Source organism: Sciurus carolinensis, chromosome 10 (assembly GCF_902686445.1).
Source record: "Sciurus carolinensis chromosome 10, mSciCar1.2, whole genome shotgun sequence".
NCBI lineage: Eukaryota > Metazoa > Chordata > Mammalia > Rodentia > Sciuridae > Sciurus > Sciurus carolinensis.
In genome coordinates, this window is record NC_062222.1 from 64,475,542 (window position 1) to 64,489,104 (window position 13,563).

At 32.6% G+C, this 13,563-nt stretch overlaps 1 protein-coding gene across 1 annotated transcript in view; it reads right to left on the reverse strand.

The window, feature by feature from the left end:
- Ccser1 (coiled-coil serine rich protein 1) overlaps positions 1-13,563 on the reverse strand; it is a 1,248,518-nt gene that overhangs the window by 398,360 nt on the left and 836,595 nt on the right. The window contains 1 exon segment of the mRNA XM_047566362.1: positions 8,001-8,045. Coding sequence (XP_047422318.1) covers positions 8,001-8,045 — 45 coding nt within the window.

Consider the following 13,563-nt stretch of genomic DNA (forward strand, 5'->3'; position numbering starts at 1 on the left):
CTAATTTCCTCACTTAGAGAAGAGACCTACAGAATTTTTACCAATGATTTGTTCTTCTCTTATTGCATTGGGTCTACTAGATTTAGCTTTTGTTCTATCAATAGATTTTTTTCTTTATGCTTCCCGCCCCCAACAAGGCCAACCATCAGAAATCATGGAAATATAATGGTGGCGTAATAAGGAAGTCCTCTGCAACTTGAGAAGCCCTTCTGCTTGAAATACTTTGCTGGGTGGTCTCTTAGGTCTCCCACTCATTGGTTCCTCTGACTACAGCAGTGAGGTCAGTCCTGCTTGAGGTCTATCTAAAGTTTCCTTTCCATCGGTCTCCCCAATGCAGTTTCTACCTCCTGGGAAAGAGAAAGCTTTTTAGAAATACTTTGATTATCTAAGCAACTGAAAATGCTTATACTTAATGAAAACCCTACTCTCTTATTTACGACACTACTGTTTGACAGTTTTGTGATTCTCCTAGTGAATCAAGAAGAGTAAGTCTAATACTTATCACTCCTGAGCTCAAAAGTCTTATCAGACTGATGTCCTTTAGACAAACTTTACCCGGACTGCCTTTCTGAAACCTCATTAGGATTTTTCCTCACTCTTGTCTTCACTTTTTCCACTTAGTTTCATTTTGCTTGAAGGTAAAGAGTTTTTAGTCCTCCAACCTTGTGGTTGGTCAATTTCTTAAGACAGGAGCTGGCCTTAATTTTCACATTAATTTGATCCTTTAGGTTAAACTCCTGCTTAAATTATATGTTAAATCATGCGGAGACCTGTCTAACTGGCATTACTCCACCCTCTACTACAACCTGAAATTGCTTTGTCCATTTTAGGGAATGATATCATGAACAAAATTATTGGAATTTTTTTAATAGAACTCAAATTACTATTTCAAACCGTTGTAAATATTCTTTTTTTTGTGACTGTGTGTAATACATTTCCTATTTTTAAGACTTCTTTTATCATTCTGCAGTGATTATTTCATATCTGTCAGAAGTTGGCTTCCTCTCACTTGTTTCCTTTTCTCTCTTCTCTTTTTTTTTCTGCTTCTCTTGGGAAATATTGTTCTGTCTGTATGTGTATACTCCAGATATTCAGTCAAACATTTCCAAACAAAAGAGAAAAAACAATAAACTGTATGCACTCCCTTTGATTTTATTTTCCCACTTGTGATGCTACTAAAACTGTGTTCTTTTTTTATTGAAGTAGAAATAATAAGCTTAGTCTTGCTTGATCAATATGCTTCTTTTGCATAGTATCTTAGAATGTCAATGTTCTACAAACACTGCAGAGATCTTCAAAATTCAGTATTAACATCATCTATAAATATGGAGGCTGTGCCCTCTGTAAACAATATTATATGAATGAAAAAGGTAAATTTTTCTCATCTGTAATATGAAATATGAAAGTAAGCATTTTTGATATTAAGTGATGGATTCCAAGAAGATTCCATTGCCTTATTTAGAACTTGTCATCAGAACCAGTTTAAAATGCAAATTCCTTTAAAAGACAGACTTGGCATAAGACATGATTGATTCTCATGGTGCTAACAAGTCCATGCAGATGGTAAAATCTCCCAATAACATGATACTCAAACTCCAAAAGAGTAAAGATAAAGAGAAAAGCAGATGATGTGAATAACAATAATAGCAACTGCTACTATTTATTGAGTGCTTCCTATATCTCAGGTACTACTCAAAGACATTTATACATATTAATTTATTCACTAAACAACATTTTGAAATAGAAACAGTTATTTTGGTCTTGTGAAGTGCAATTCTTTCTATTAAATATTGATTTCTGAGCATAAGCTCTTTTATTTCCTTTATTGCCTATCAATTTTAAAAAGGAAAATTAAGGATTTTTTTTCCCTAAGTGTTTATATTCATACCATATATCTGATACATCTTAGGGGCAAACTGTAGACACTGAACCATTAAAAAAATTATGTTCATGTTCATATATGGCATAATGAAAATCACTACTATGCTATGTATAATTATAAAGTACCAATAAAAATTTGAAAAAAAGAGAAGAGGGATTATCTGTGACTTAGCTTTTATAACTTAAATAAGAATATACTATTAGTTAATATACATTGCAAAAAATATAATCACTAATGTTAAAATTTCATTCTATAAAACTATATAGAAACCAGGAATGGGATATCTGAAGTTGAACAAAGAAGATTTAAATACTATAGTCTGAATATTAGACAAGAAAATAGCCAAATGAGAGCAAGTTTTATAGAAAATATTAAGATAACTGGCAGTCATGATTACCTTCTTGTGAAAGATTTTTTAATTTAATGCACAAAGTTATACTTATGTCACTTCCAAATTACATAAAATATTAGACCTTAAGAAAATAATACCACTTCAACACTTTTAACTAACTCTTATCTCTAAGACCAGTACACTTCGTTCTATTTTAGTTCTATTTTTTTAAATCATGTAATTTTTCTTCAGTCCTCCCTTTAATAAAATATTTTCTGTGGTCTGTTGGATGTGGAAAAAGTTAAAGAGTGGATTTTTTTTTTAAACTCAAACATTAACCAAGTCCTAAAAGTTGTATGCTTAATACTTTTTCATTAAGTTATAAATGGAAACATAAATCAATGGTGATTTTTATTCTGTTCCACTTGAAGTCATGGTTTTGCTAATATTCTGGGCAGACAAATTATTTTGAAAATCAGAATATAATTTATCTCATTCTCTGAATTTTCTCCCTTTTGGAGTCCAGATTCAAAATTGACTTTCAATTTCTATGTAGAAATATGTAATTTGTCAAGGTATAAACAATGAAAAACTATCCAATTCTACTAGCAAAGACAGGAAGATGACAGAATAAAATAATTACCTTTTGAAAGATATTTTATGTTTAAATAATTCTTAGCATTAATAGAAAACCAATAAAATGTTTAATTGATTAATAATGTAAATATAAAATAAAGTTAGAACACACAAGAGTTTATTTAACTAAACATCTGATTTTTAATCTACCTTTCTCAAATGTCTTTGATTAATTGTATCTCTTAGAAGTTCATATTACTCATAATTTCCCATTTGTGGTTTTCAGGGGAAAAAAGAAAAGATCAGAACATTGTCACCAACAGAGAAAGTTGGTAACCTTCTAGATGACAAAACCAATGAGACTCTAAGACAAATTGGTCCTGATTTTCTCGAAAACAACACATAAATGAGCCATTTTAATGACTTGGAATGTCCACTTTTTCCTAACTACATGTCTATCAGAGTGTATCTGTATTTGCCATCCCACAAGTAAAAGCAAGGTTTTTCTTACATAAATGTCAGAGCCAAAAATTACCAACTGAACAATTTCTAAAATACAAGTGGGGATTTCTCCAGTAAAGGGATGAGATGAGTATATCGTTAATGTCTTGATAATTTTTCTAAAGAATCCTAAGAGGGGAACTAGCATTTGACCCAGTTATCCCACTCTTTGGTCTATACCCATAAGACTTAAAATCTGCCTACTACAGTGATGCAGCCACATCAATGTTTATAGCAGCTCAATTCACAATAGCTAAGCTATGGAACCAACCTAAATGCCCTTCAATAGATGAGTGGATCAAGAAACTATGTTATATACACAATGGAATATTAGTCTTAAAGGAGGATAAAATCATGGCATTTGCAGTTAAATGGGTGAAGTTGGAGAATATCATGCTAGGTGAAATAAGCCAATCCCAAAAAACCAATAGTCAAATGTTTTCTCTGATATGTGGATGCTGATCCATAATGGGGTGGGGGAGGGAATAAATGGAGGAACTTTGGATTCAGAGGGGAGTGAGGGGAGGGAAGGGGCAGAGGAGTGGGAAAGATGGTGAAATGAGATGGACATTATTACCCTAGGTACTTGTATGATTGCATGAGTGACATGATTCTACATCATGTACAACCAGAGGAATGAATAGTTATGCTCCATTCATGTACAATGAATCCAAATGCATTTTTCTGTCATGTATAACTAATTAGAACAGTAAAAATTTTATTATTTTAAAAAATGCATGGAGCACATGTGTGTGCACACCAACACATGTGTATTATGTATATTTTAGCAATGCCTCCTCTAAAATTTGAATGTTTATACAGACATGAGTCTAGATTCTATTTTTAAGCAGACCCTCACTATGTAATAAGAATAATCCCTGAGTAAAAATAGTTAAATAAGCAAAAAAAAAAAAAAAAAAAAAAGGAATCCTTAGAAGGTATTGCAAGTGTTAGTTTTCTTTCAAATGTCTAAGAAGCAAAGTTATAATCTGTTTTATGAGCATAAAACTATTTATTTAAAAGAGTCAAATGTACCAATATTAATATTATCTTCAGAATTCCAAATGAAGAATGGCAATATGATTTCTGCTCATATTGTTCATCACTTTGGGAAATCTGAGCTCCACAAATTACACAAAAGCAATCCTAGAGCACTACACACTTGCACTGTATTTGCATAGCCTCTCTGACTCTGGAATGTCTGTGACCTTCAACAACACAGCCAGTCTGAAATTCCCAATAATCATTGTTCCTCACATTACCTTAGCACATTCAGTAGTTCCTAAAAATCGATATTTAATCCTGATTTAGATATTCAACCATAATTAGTGCTCTTAATTCATGGCATAAAATCACATATCATGTGTATTTAGAGCTGTGATGTAAGATATTCCAAAGACTAACAACTAGGCATTATTGGGGTAAAATGGAAGTAGAGCCAACCTGCCATTTAAAATTAGGACACACACACACACACACACACACACACACACCTGAGTGAATCCATAATAAGTTAACAAATACTATATTTTGAAAATTATAATACTATTTTACTATTTAAAACAACAGAGCTATAGTATTTTAAGAAAACTGAGAGAACCTCAGTTTTATCAACATTTAGCAATAAATACATGATAGGGAACAAAAACATTTCTTGAGGAAAGAAATATAATGACTGATGTATGTGTTTTTACCCATTGAAATTTCACTGAGGTTTTTTCTGAGTCATAAGATCCCACTAGAAGTGGGAATTGTGCTTACAGTCACTTAAAAATATCTGTTAAATAATCACATTTTATACAGGATTCCTCTAATCTCTCTTTTAAAGAAAGTTCATTATTATTATCTATTATGATCAATCCCCTTACTTTAAATACAGAATGCACATCTAACTATGCAAATATACTATTATAATTGGATTTTTAGACATATAATATCTATTTTCAAATACTTCATAAAAATGCAAGGGATTTAAGTGGTATCCATCTCTAGTTCCTTCAGAAAAATAATTTACACCTTAATCACTTCTTAATTTATATTTTTATACAGTCTGTAGTATTCAAATCTGGCCTTCCTACCTAGCAATTAGATTTTTAATAGTATTTACCACTTAACTAAATGGCATATTACTGACTGCTTCAATTTTCCATGCATGCTCTAACTGTTGTCATTACCTCGATAAGTAAATAGAACATTTTAAATGACACTTCTTAAACCTTCCTATAAATATTTGGTAATAGGCCCTTAGTATTACATCCATCAGCACCTATTGGGAATATCTGCCATTTGAACTAAGACAAAGTAATTCATCTTAAGAAGTAATCATTGTCATTAAATCTTCATCAATCATGAGAGTGTTGTAATAATAAATTCTAAGAGAGTGGAGGATGAGTTCTTTTTTTTTAAATTCGCACATTAAAATTTAACATGCTCAAAAATACATTGTATATCTTTATAATGCACACATATAATAGAACACAGCAAATATGAATCAGGGAGAAACATGTCACATCTCCTAAGCAAGAGAGATCGCCAGGTATTTACCATAGTAATTGCATTCTTTGTGTACAGATAATCTACCATTGAGACTTGACAGAACAGTTTCCACAACATTCTTCACCTAATACTTTATACTTCCTTATAGTTTCTTACCATAAAACACAATAGGTTTCACGGGCATGGAGAAAGCTAAAGTGAGTGGTTAGATTGAGCAGAAGCATGCTCAAATTAACCAGTGCTGCCCCAGAGGAAGTAAGAGGTTGCTTTACATTTCAGTAGTCCACATTCACTTCTGGTGCACGAATTGAAGGTGTCAAGCAGAGAAGACATTACTGGACCATTATTAATTTATTAATCTTACCTCCTTCACAATTATTTTCACTAACCTGAGAAAGAAATCCCAGAGCAATGTTGTCCTCTTTACGAAGATTATATTATTATAGAGTAAACTGTTAAAAATTTGACTTTCATGTAAACCATAAGATAGTTCGATGAAAAACATTTTTTAAAAAAATTTAAAATTTATTTAAAAAATTAAATTTAAAATTAAAATTAAATTAATTTAAAAAAATTTAAAATTTATTATAAGTACACTTATGGTAAGGAACATATTAATATGTTCCTTACCATAAGTGTACTTATAATAAAAAAAAAAAATCAGAGGAACTGAGAAAAAAGTTTACAGGTATTGGTTTCAATATAAAACCAACCATAATGTCTTTAAAAGTTACATGGAAAAACCATAAAATCTTAATAAAATGAACAAAGAATTTTGTCATGGTCTAGCAATGCCATTTTATGGATATGCGGGTTTTAAGTTTTTCTTCTTGTGACACAAGTTACTATTGGATTAGGAAGCAGCAGTGAGAAGTTGAGTAATTCCACATTGATCGTTCCCAAAACATTAAATCAACACAGATAAATTTTGGCAGTATTGCTTGGTAGAATTTGTACTTGTGAGGTGATGCATTTATTTATTTCTCTAAATTGATCCATTTTAGTCCTGTTTGAGAAGAAGCAGCTACCCTCACAAAACCAGAAGGCTCTGAGGGCCTCCTGACGCAGTGAATATTTTCCCCAGTCAAACTAAACACCATATCCTCACAGTCTTGCTCTCCTACAACATGAAAAATACTTAAACATTTATTTGTACTTTGCCCTCTCAAACCCTTCTGCTGGTGTGAGCCAACAAGGGTGTAGCCCACAAAAGAGATAGGTTGTTCTGGATGGGAAAAGGTAGAAAAAAGGGAAAGAGGCCCTAAATGACAAGTTTACTAGGAACTAAAAGGTCCGATACTAATAACACATAACTGGAAATTAAAACAGCAAGGAATGGGGCAAACATGGCTCATTTAATATAAAAGAAATCTATAGAAAAAGAGAAGGCATGAATAGTGAGAGGAATAAGATTTGTTTTCTCATTTTGTAAGAGAAAATACCTTTGCTTTGACCCAAAATTTGTTATACTAGTATCACCCAAAAAGTGAGATTACTTTTTGTTTAAAGAGAAAAGTTTGACTTACTGAATTAAATATTATACCCCACCCCCAGCAATCTGCATTAGAGTGAAATATAGAATTTACATAGTTAGCAAGAGAAGAATTTCAATTGATGTTGTCTTCCTTCTGTTAGAAGTAGGAAATAATACTGTAATAACAAACATAATATGGCATTTTATTTTGTACTGTTCAGAGTGTCCCTTCTTAAAACAGAGATAATCAGTAATAAAGAAGTTCTAAAATCTCTAGCATTATCAAAGCATCTTCAGACCGTCTAATGATGTATTCCAGCCTAGAAGCATGTGACTACGGTCTCTGATAGGAAAGGGAAGAATCTCAGATGTCACAAAATATTTGCATTGTTGTAATTTTGCTAATTTCTCAGCAAATCATTTTAAATAGTTCATTGCAAACCTGGCTAAACAGGCTTTTCTGCAGCCTCTGGAGGGCCATGCTGCTGTAGAAATTCATTTTATCAGAAATAATACTTCCTTAAACCTAAGAAACAATATTTTCTTCAGCCTTAGAGACACAAGCATAAATACATTTGTAAAACATGCATTAAATGTGCTTTTGCTAGAATGAATGGGAGTGTAGGTACACATAATTTTCTCAAAACATGTCCAACTACCATTGTCAGCATCATCTGTCAGCATCACCACATCACCGTACCATGTTCTTCTCTCCATCCTGTTCCCTTAAATACTCTTACCTCTCTCCCTCCTTGTGCTGTTTCCAGTCTTTTCAGGTTTAAACCCTGAAAGAAAAAAACATACACACATATATATTACTGTTGACATAGAAGAAGTAGCTAATAATATGTACAACTGCAAAAACATTGCAGTAAAGAAAATTTGTTTAAGAGAGAACATCTGAATATTGATGAACATCTCACACATATGCACGTATATGGGGTGTGCCTCTAGAAAGTAAGTCTTCAAAGGCAAAACTGATATATTTCTTGCTAAACCCTAATGCCATGTGTAAAACTAAAATGCAGTGCATCTATTTTAAGTAATGATTGCCTGCCCTTTGGTAAGACCACAATCTAGATATGCTGTTTAAACTTGGTACAGTATGTGTTTTAGTGGTCAGCTCCTATTCTCCCTGTTATGGTTTGAATATGAGGTGTCCCCCAAAAGCTCACATGTGAGACCATGCAAGAAGGTTCAGAGGAGAAATGATTGGGTTGTAAAACTCTTAACCCAATCAGTGATTTAATACCCTGATAGGGATTAACTGAGTGGTAAATGAAGAGGTAGGGTGTGGCTGGAGGAGATTGGAATTGAGGCATGACTTTGGAGTATTTATTTTATATCTGGAGAGTGGAGTCTCTCTCTCTGCTTCCTTATGATGGGAGCTGCTTCCCTCTGCCTCGCTCTTCTGCCATGATGTTCTGCCTCACCTCAAGTCCTATGAATGGAGCCGGGCTTCTATGAACTAAGACTTCTGAAACTGTGAGCCCTCAAATAAACCCGTTCTCCTTTGTAATTGTGCTGATCAGATCATTTAGCCACAGCAGTGAAATAACTGACTAAAACACTCCCTCATCCCACTCAAAGATTAAGTGAGGTTGATAATAAGCAGCAGAAACCCTTGTAACACTGGTGCTTGTCTAGAAAATGTTCAGGGTTTATTTGTTAAATCAAGTATTTTTAAAACACTCAGGATTTAGTTCTGACAAAAGACTTTCCCCTCTCTGCTCTCATAACTGCTGTCCACAGCAGAGAGGAAGGACCCACCTTAAGTCCCTAATACAAGTTATCCTTCATTAAAATGAAGAAGAGTTCTTTCTCTTTGCAAGCTAGCAAACTGTACTTGTGGCACAAGATGGAGAAACATAGAGTGATTTATCTACTGATCCATTCATAATCTTCATCTACTGTCACTGAATTAATGTTATTTAGTAAAACAATAGAGTGGAAAACCATTTTTCTCTAAACACAATGAATGCTTAAATTCCTGTTATTTCTCCTGTAGTTGCTTCACATCTAGGCAGGATGATGTTAAAATTGCAAAACAGTGTGATCTTACAGAACTTAATTACTCTTTTTTAGTTTCCTTCTTCCATACCTTCTTTTGTTTCCCACTCTTTCCCTTTATTTTATAACATATTAGTAAATACTTGCTGTGAGTCAGACATCTTGCAAGACTTTGAGAATATCAAAATGAATAATAGTATTCCAAGTTTAAAAGATCATTGTCATAAACAAATGTGAAGGTAAAACTTCAGGAGATGGACAACAGATATGTAAAAATTTCCCAGATCACAAGAAGTGACCAACTCTGCCTGGGATAGAGAAGAGCCATTTGTGAATGGTCTTAGGCTGAGAAGGGAAAGGGAGAGAGAAAAGAGCAGGGCCAAGAGACATCAAGTGCTGGAAACACCTGGCTGCTCACAGCCTGGTGCCCAGATCAGCAGTGTTAGTATCACTTGTGAACTCATGAGAAAAGCACTGAGCCAGAATGTACCCCAGACCTACTGAGCAACACACTGCATTTGATAGGATTTCCAGGTGATTAATATGCACATTAAAGCTTGAGAAGCACTGCTCTAAGAGGTCCAGAAAAGATGGTTTCCTTAGCTCTTTAGCATATATAGTGAGTTGGGCAAAATGGTGCGGTGGGAAAATGGGAAGAAAATTAGGCTAAATTGTTAAGTCTTTCAAAGGAAAGATTTTTAGATTTCTTCAGGTAAATGCTTATTTGTATAGAAGTTTTGGGAAATTGGGCATAAAATTTATAAAATAGTAAAATCAGATAAAAATGAAGATTCACATATTCTTCATTTCCTTTTCTCTGTCATTTAGAAATATAATCAGAGAAAACTGGAAAGAATACAGATACGTATCAGTATCTATCTTTATTGCAAATATTTTTTAAAGTTTCACCATAAAGAAATGATAAATGTTTGAGGTATTAGCCATGCTAATTATCCTTATTGGATCATTATACAATGTATATTTGTATCAAACCATCACATTATACCTCAATAAAGTTTTACCTAAATCATGTGCCACTGAAAAATAAAGTAAAATAACTAAGTTAAAACACATGTAATTTTTTCACATGCCTCTAAATAATTTAACAGAGCTTTGGAAAACAAATTTAATATTTTTTCACTATACCATTAAGAATTTTTATTCAAGTTCAAGTATTTATTTAGTTATGATGAAAATCTGAATACAGTAATAACTTTATTTATTTATATTGTCATGGACACAGCTGCAAAAAAAAAAAAAAAAAAAAAGAAAGAAAGAAAAGAAAACCATGAGCCTGTAAAAAAGGTATACTAGATTTAAATATTGTGTTTATAGCATTATATTTTGGAATTCAGAGAAGACTTTTAACTTTTTCTCATAGTAAGCAACACTTTAAGAGTGCAATAACTGAGTTATTTGTACATTGTTATAAGAAAAAAATAAATTATAGGATAAAATTATTTCCTTTGGTGACAGCATTTATCTTTAAAAGGTTTTCAGGGTTGTTTTTAAAATGCTATCCCTTCTTATATAAAACACTTCTTGAATTGCTTTTATGAAACCATAGGAAAACAAATATTTTCTAAACTCATTTAAATTAAAAAATTGACATTACCCTGTTGTCTATAGAAAAGATTCTAGAATCAACCAAGTAAACCAGTTGTTTTTTTTATAAACCAATGGGAGTCTAGCTTCTGAATATAGAAAATCATCAACATTTACAGAACACATTTTGAAGAGCTTAAATTACATATAAAAAAACCCAAAATATTAAAACATTTCTTTAACCAGGAAGTTTAGACTAAAAGAACTCTGATGTGGGATTTGTGCTCATAATTTTTAGGATCCAGGAGAGCTTTGGAATTCATAATGATGTGAGTTTAAGTCTCTAGTTTGTCACTTTTTATATTCCTTGCAACAAATTCCATACTATCTCTCAACATAATCTTTGGTTCTTAAAATTACACTATAAGTAACAGTCATTACATGTTTGTCTTGGCGACTGAGATAGCATCTGTATAGCACATAGCAAAGGGCCAGGCAAAGTTTATGCCAAAATGGTAATTATTGACTTTTTCTTCTCCTCTTCCTCTTCATCCTCCTCTTCTACTTATTAATTGTATTAACATTATTATGTACCATAAAATATCTAAGCATAAGATCAATTTAAATAAAAAACATTTTTTCTTTTATTTGCAGAATGCATATTATGTACAGAATATTTATAAAAATAAAAAGAATATTCATTTTCACTAGACAAGTTTTAAAATACTTTTTACACACATATTGTCATTTGATACTTTTCTGACAATTTTTTGAAGTACGTGTTATTTTCATCATACTTTTTGGGGAAATGGCCATGACTTATTCAATCTTTCTGTCCCTCAGTTTTCCTACCATCTATTTCTGGAATTTAAATTAATGTTAAATTGATTGTTTTTGTCCCATGTATCCCAGACACTGTTTACTTTTAAGGTCTTTCTTTTCTCTTAGTGCCTCATTTTGTATGTTTTCTCTAGTGGCATCTTCAACTTCATTGATCTTTTATTCTGCTGCTCTTGTCAATCTGTGAAATTTTTATTTCACATTCTAATACTTCTATATTTTGCATTTTTCTCATCATATACTTACTTTTCCATAAACCCTTGACATATTTGTATTTATAATGGTGTTTTGAATGTCTTTTCTGTTAACTTTCTCATCTATCATTTCCAGGTTTTCTATAGATTGAATTGTTTGATGGTTTTAAATTTCATTTTTGTAAGTCCTCTCCACCCCAATATTTTTATATCATTTAACAAATGTTATTAATTTGCTTAGTACTACTATTTTGTTGAATTCCATTAGGGAGAGTTAGAACTGGTTCTAGCAGAGTGTTATGTTTCTTGTGAGTCAGACTGACTCTTTTGAGGTTTGATTTTCAAAACTTGGAGGTGATAAATATGAAATACTCTCTAAAGCTAATTTATCACTATTACTAAGACCCTTCTGTGCTCTTTACTGACTACCCCATCTATCAGTGAAGGTTCACCTCTTTGGTTAATAGGGATTCCTAAGATTCCCAGACCTGTGAGAACTCTGGGGATGTTCCTACTTCCAGTTCTCTGATAATTACTGTTTTACAGAAGGTGCTTTTTCCATGGTCACATGGAATTTCACACTATATATGTGGAGACTACTATTGGAACAAAGACCCCAGAGCCAAAAACATAGACAGACCCAGGGAAGCCCCTATAAAAACCTAGAGCTGTTTGTTGGAGTAATCCCTCCTCTGCCCCTCCAAATCCTAAATGTCTTGTTCTCTCCAAACTCAGATCTCATCTTCTCAACTTCAAAATTTAAAGACCATGAAATTCTGTTTGGGATGTCTCTCCTCAGACCATTGCCCCCCCAAATGCCTCCATGCAAAAATCCAGGGACTATAACTTTCTCTTTGTTTCCCTTCTCTCAGGGAATACAGTGCTTCCATACCTGTTTTTTAAAGTCTGAAAATCATTGCCTATATTTAGTCTATGTTTCTAACCATTACTGCGGTAGGACAAATCTTATTGACATTATTCCCTCATGAATAAAAATGAAATTCAAAGTAAGAATTATTTTAAGCTTATTTTTTTCAAAGGAGAAAATTAAAGCTTACAAAATTTTAAGTATGTGACCTAAGTGTCACATGTGGTAATTACAGAAATAAAATTTAAACCAATATTTTCAAAGCCTAGGTCTCTCAGTTCATCCTTCCATTCTCAGTGGAGTTTCTTCAAACTCACACCAGTCAAAATGTTTGATATACTATATACTTATGGATACAAATTTATGGCAACCTGAAATTCAGGATTGAGTCATGATGATTCCTTAAGGCAACACAGGGACTAACACTTTCTGGGTATTGGAATTTACCAAAAAAAAAAAAAAAAAAAAAAAGCCTACACCCATAGCTTCAATATGGGTTACCATAATGACATGCTATATAAACTATGTAAAAAGCTTGATCATAATTTTAGTCACCATATTATGAAAGACCAAACTTCATGTTGGTAAAAATAAGGTGGGACTTCTGAAGGCAAGAATTTGGGAGCTACATATGGTCAAAGAAGAATGATATAAAAGGATTATCCATACTGTAACACTACCTTAGGCAAGGTTATGTTTCAATGGCTAAATCAAATTATCTAGGGTGCAGTGAGATTCAGGAATAATTCTTGAGGTATGATTTGAATGGTGAAAGTTTTTAGGGAAAATATCATCTGTGATTTGCCATAAAAGAAAAATTATAGCAATCTTGATTTCTGCAGTGAA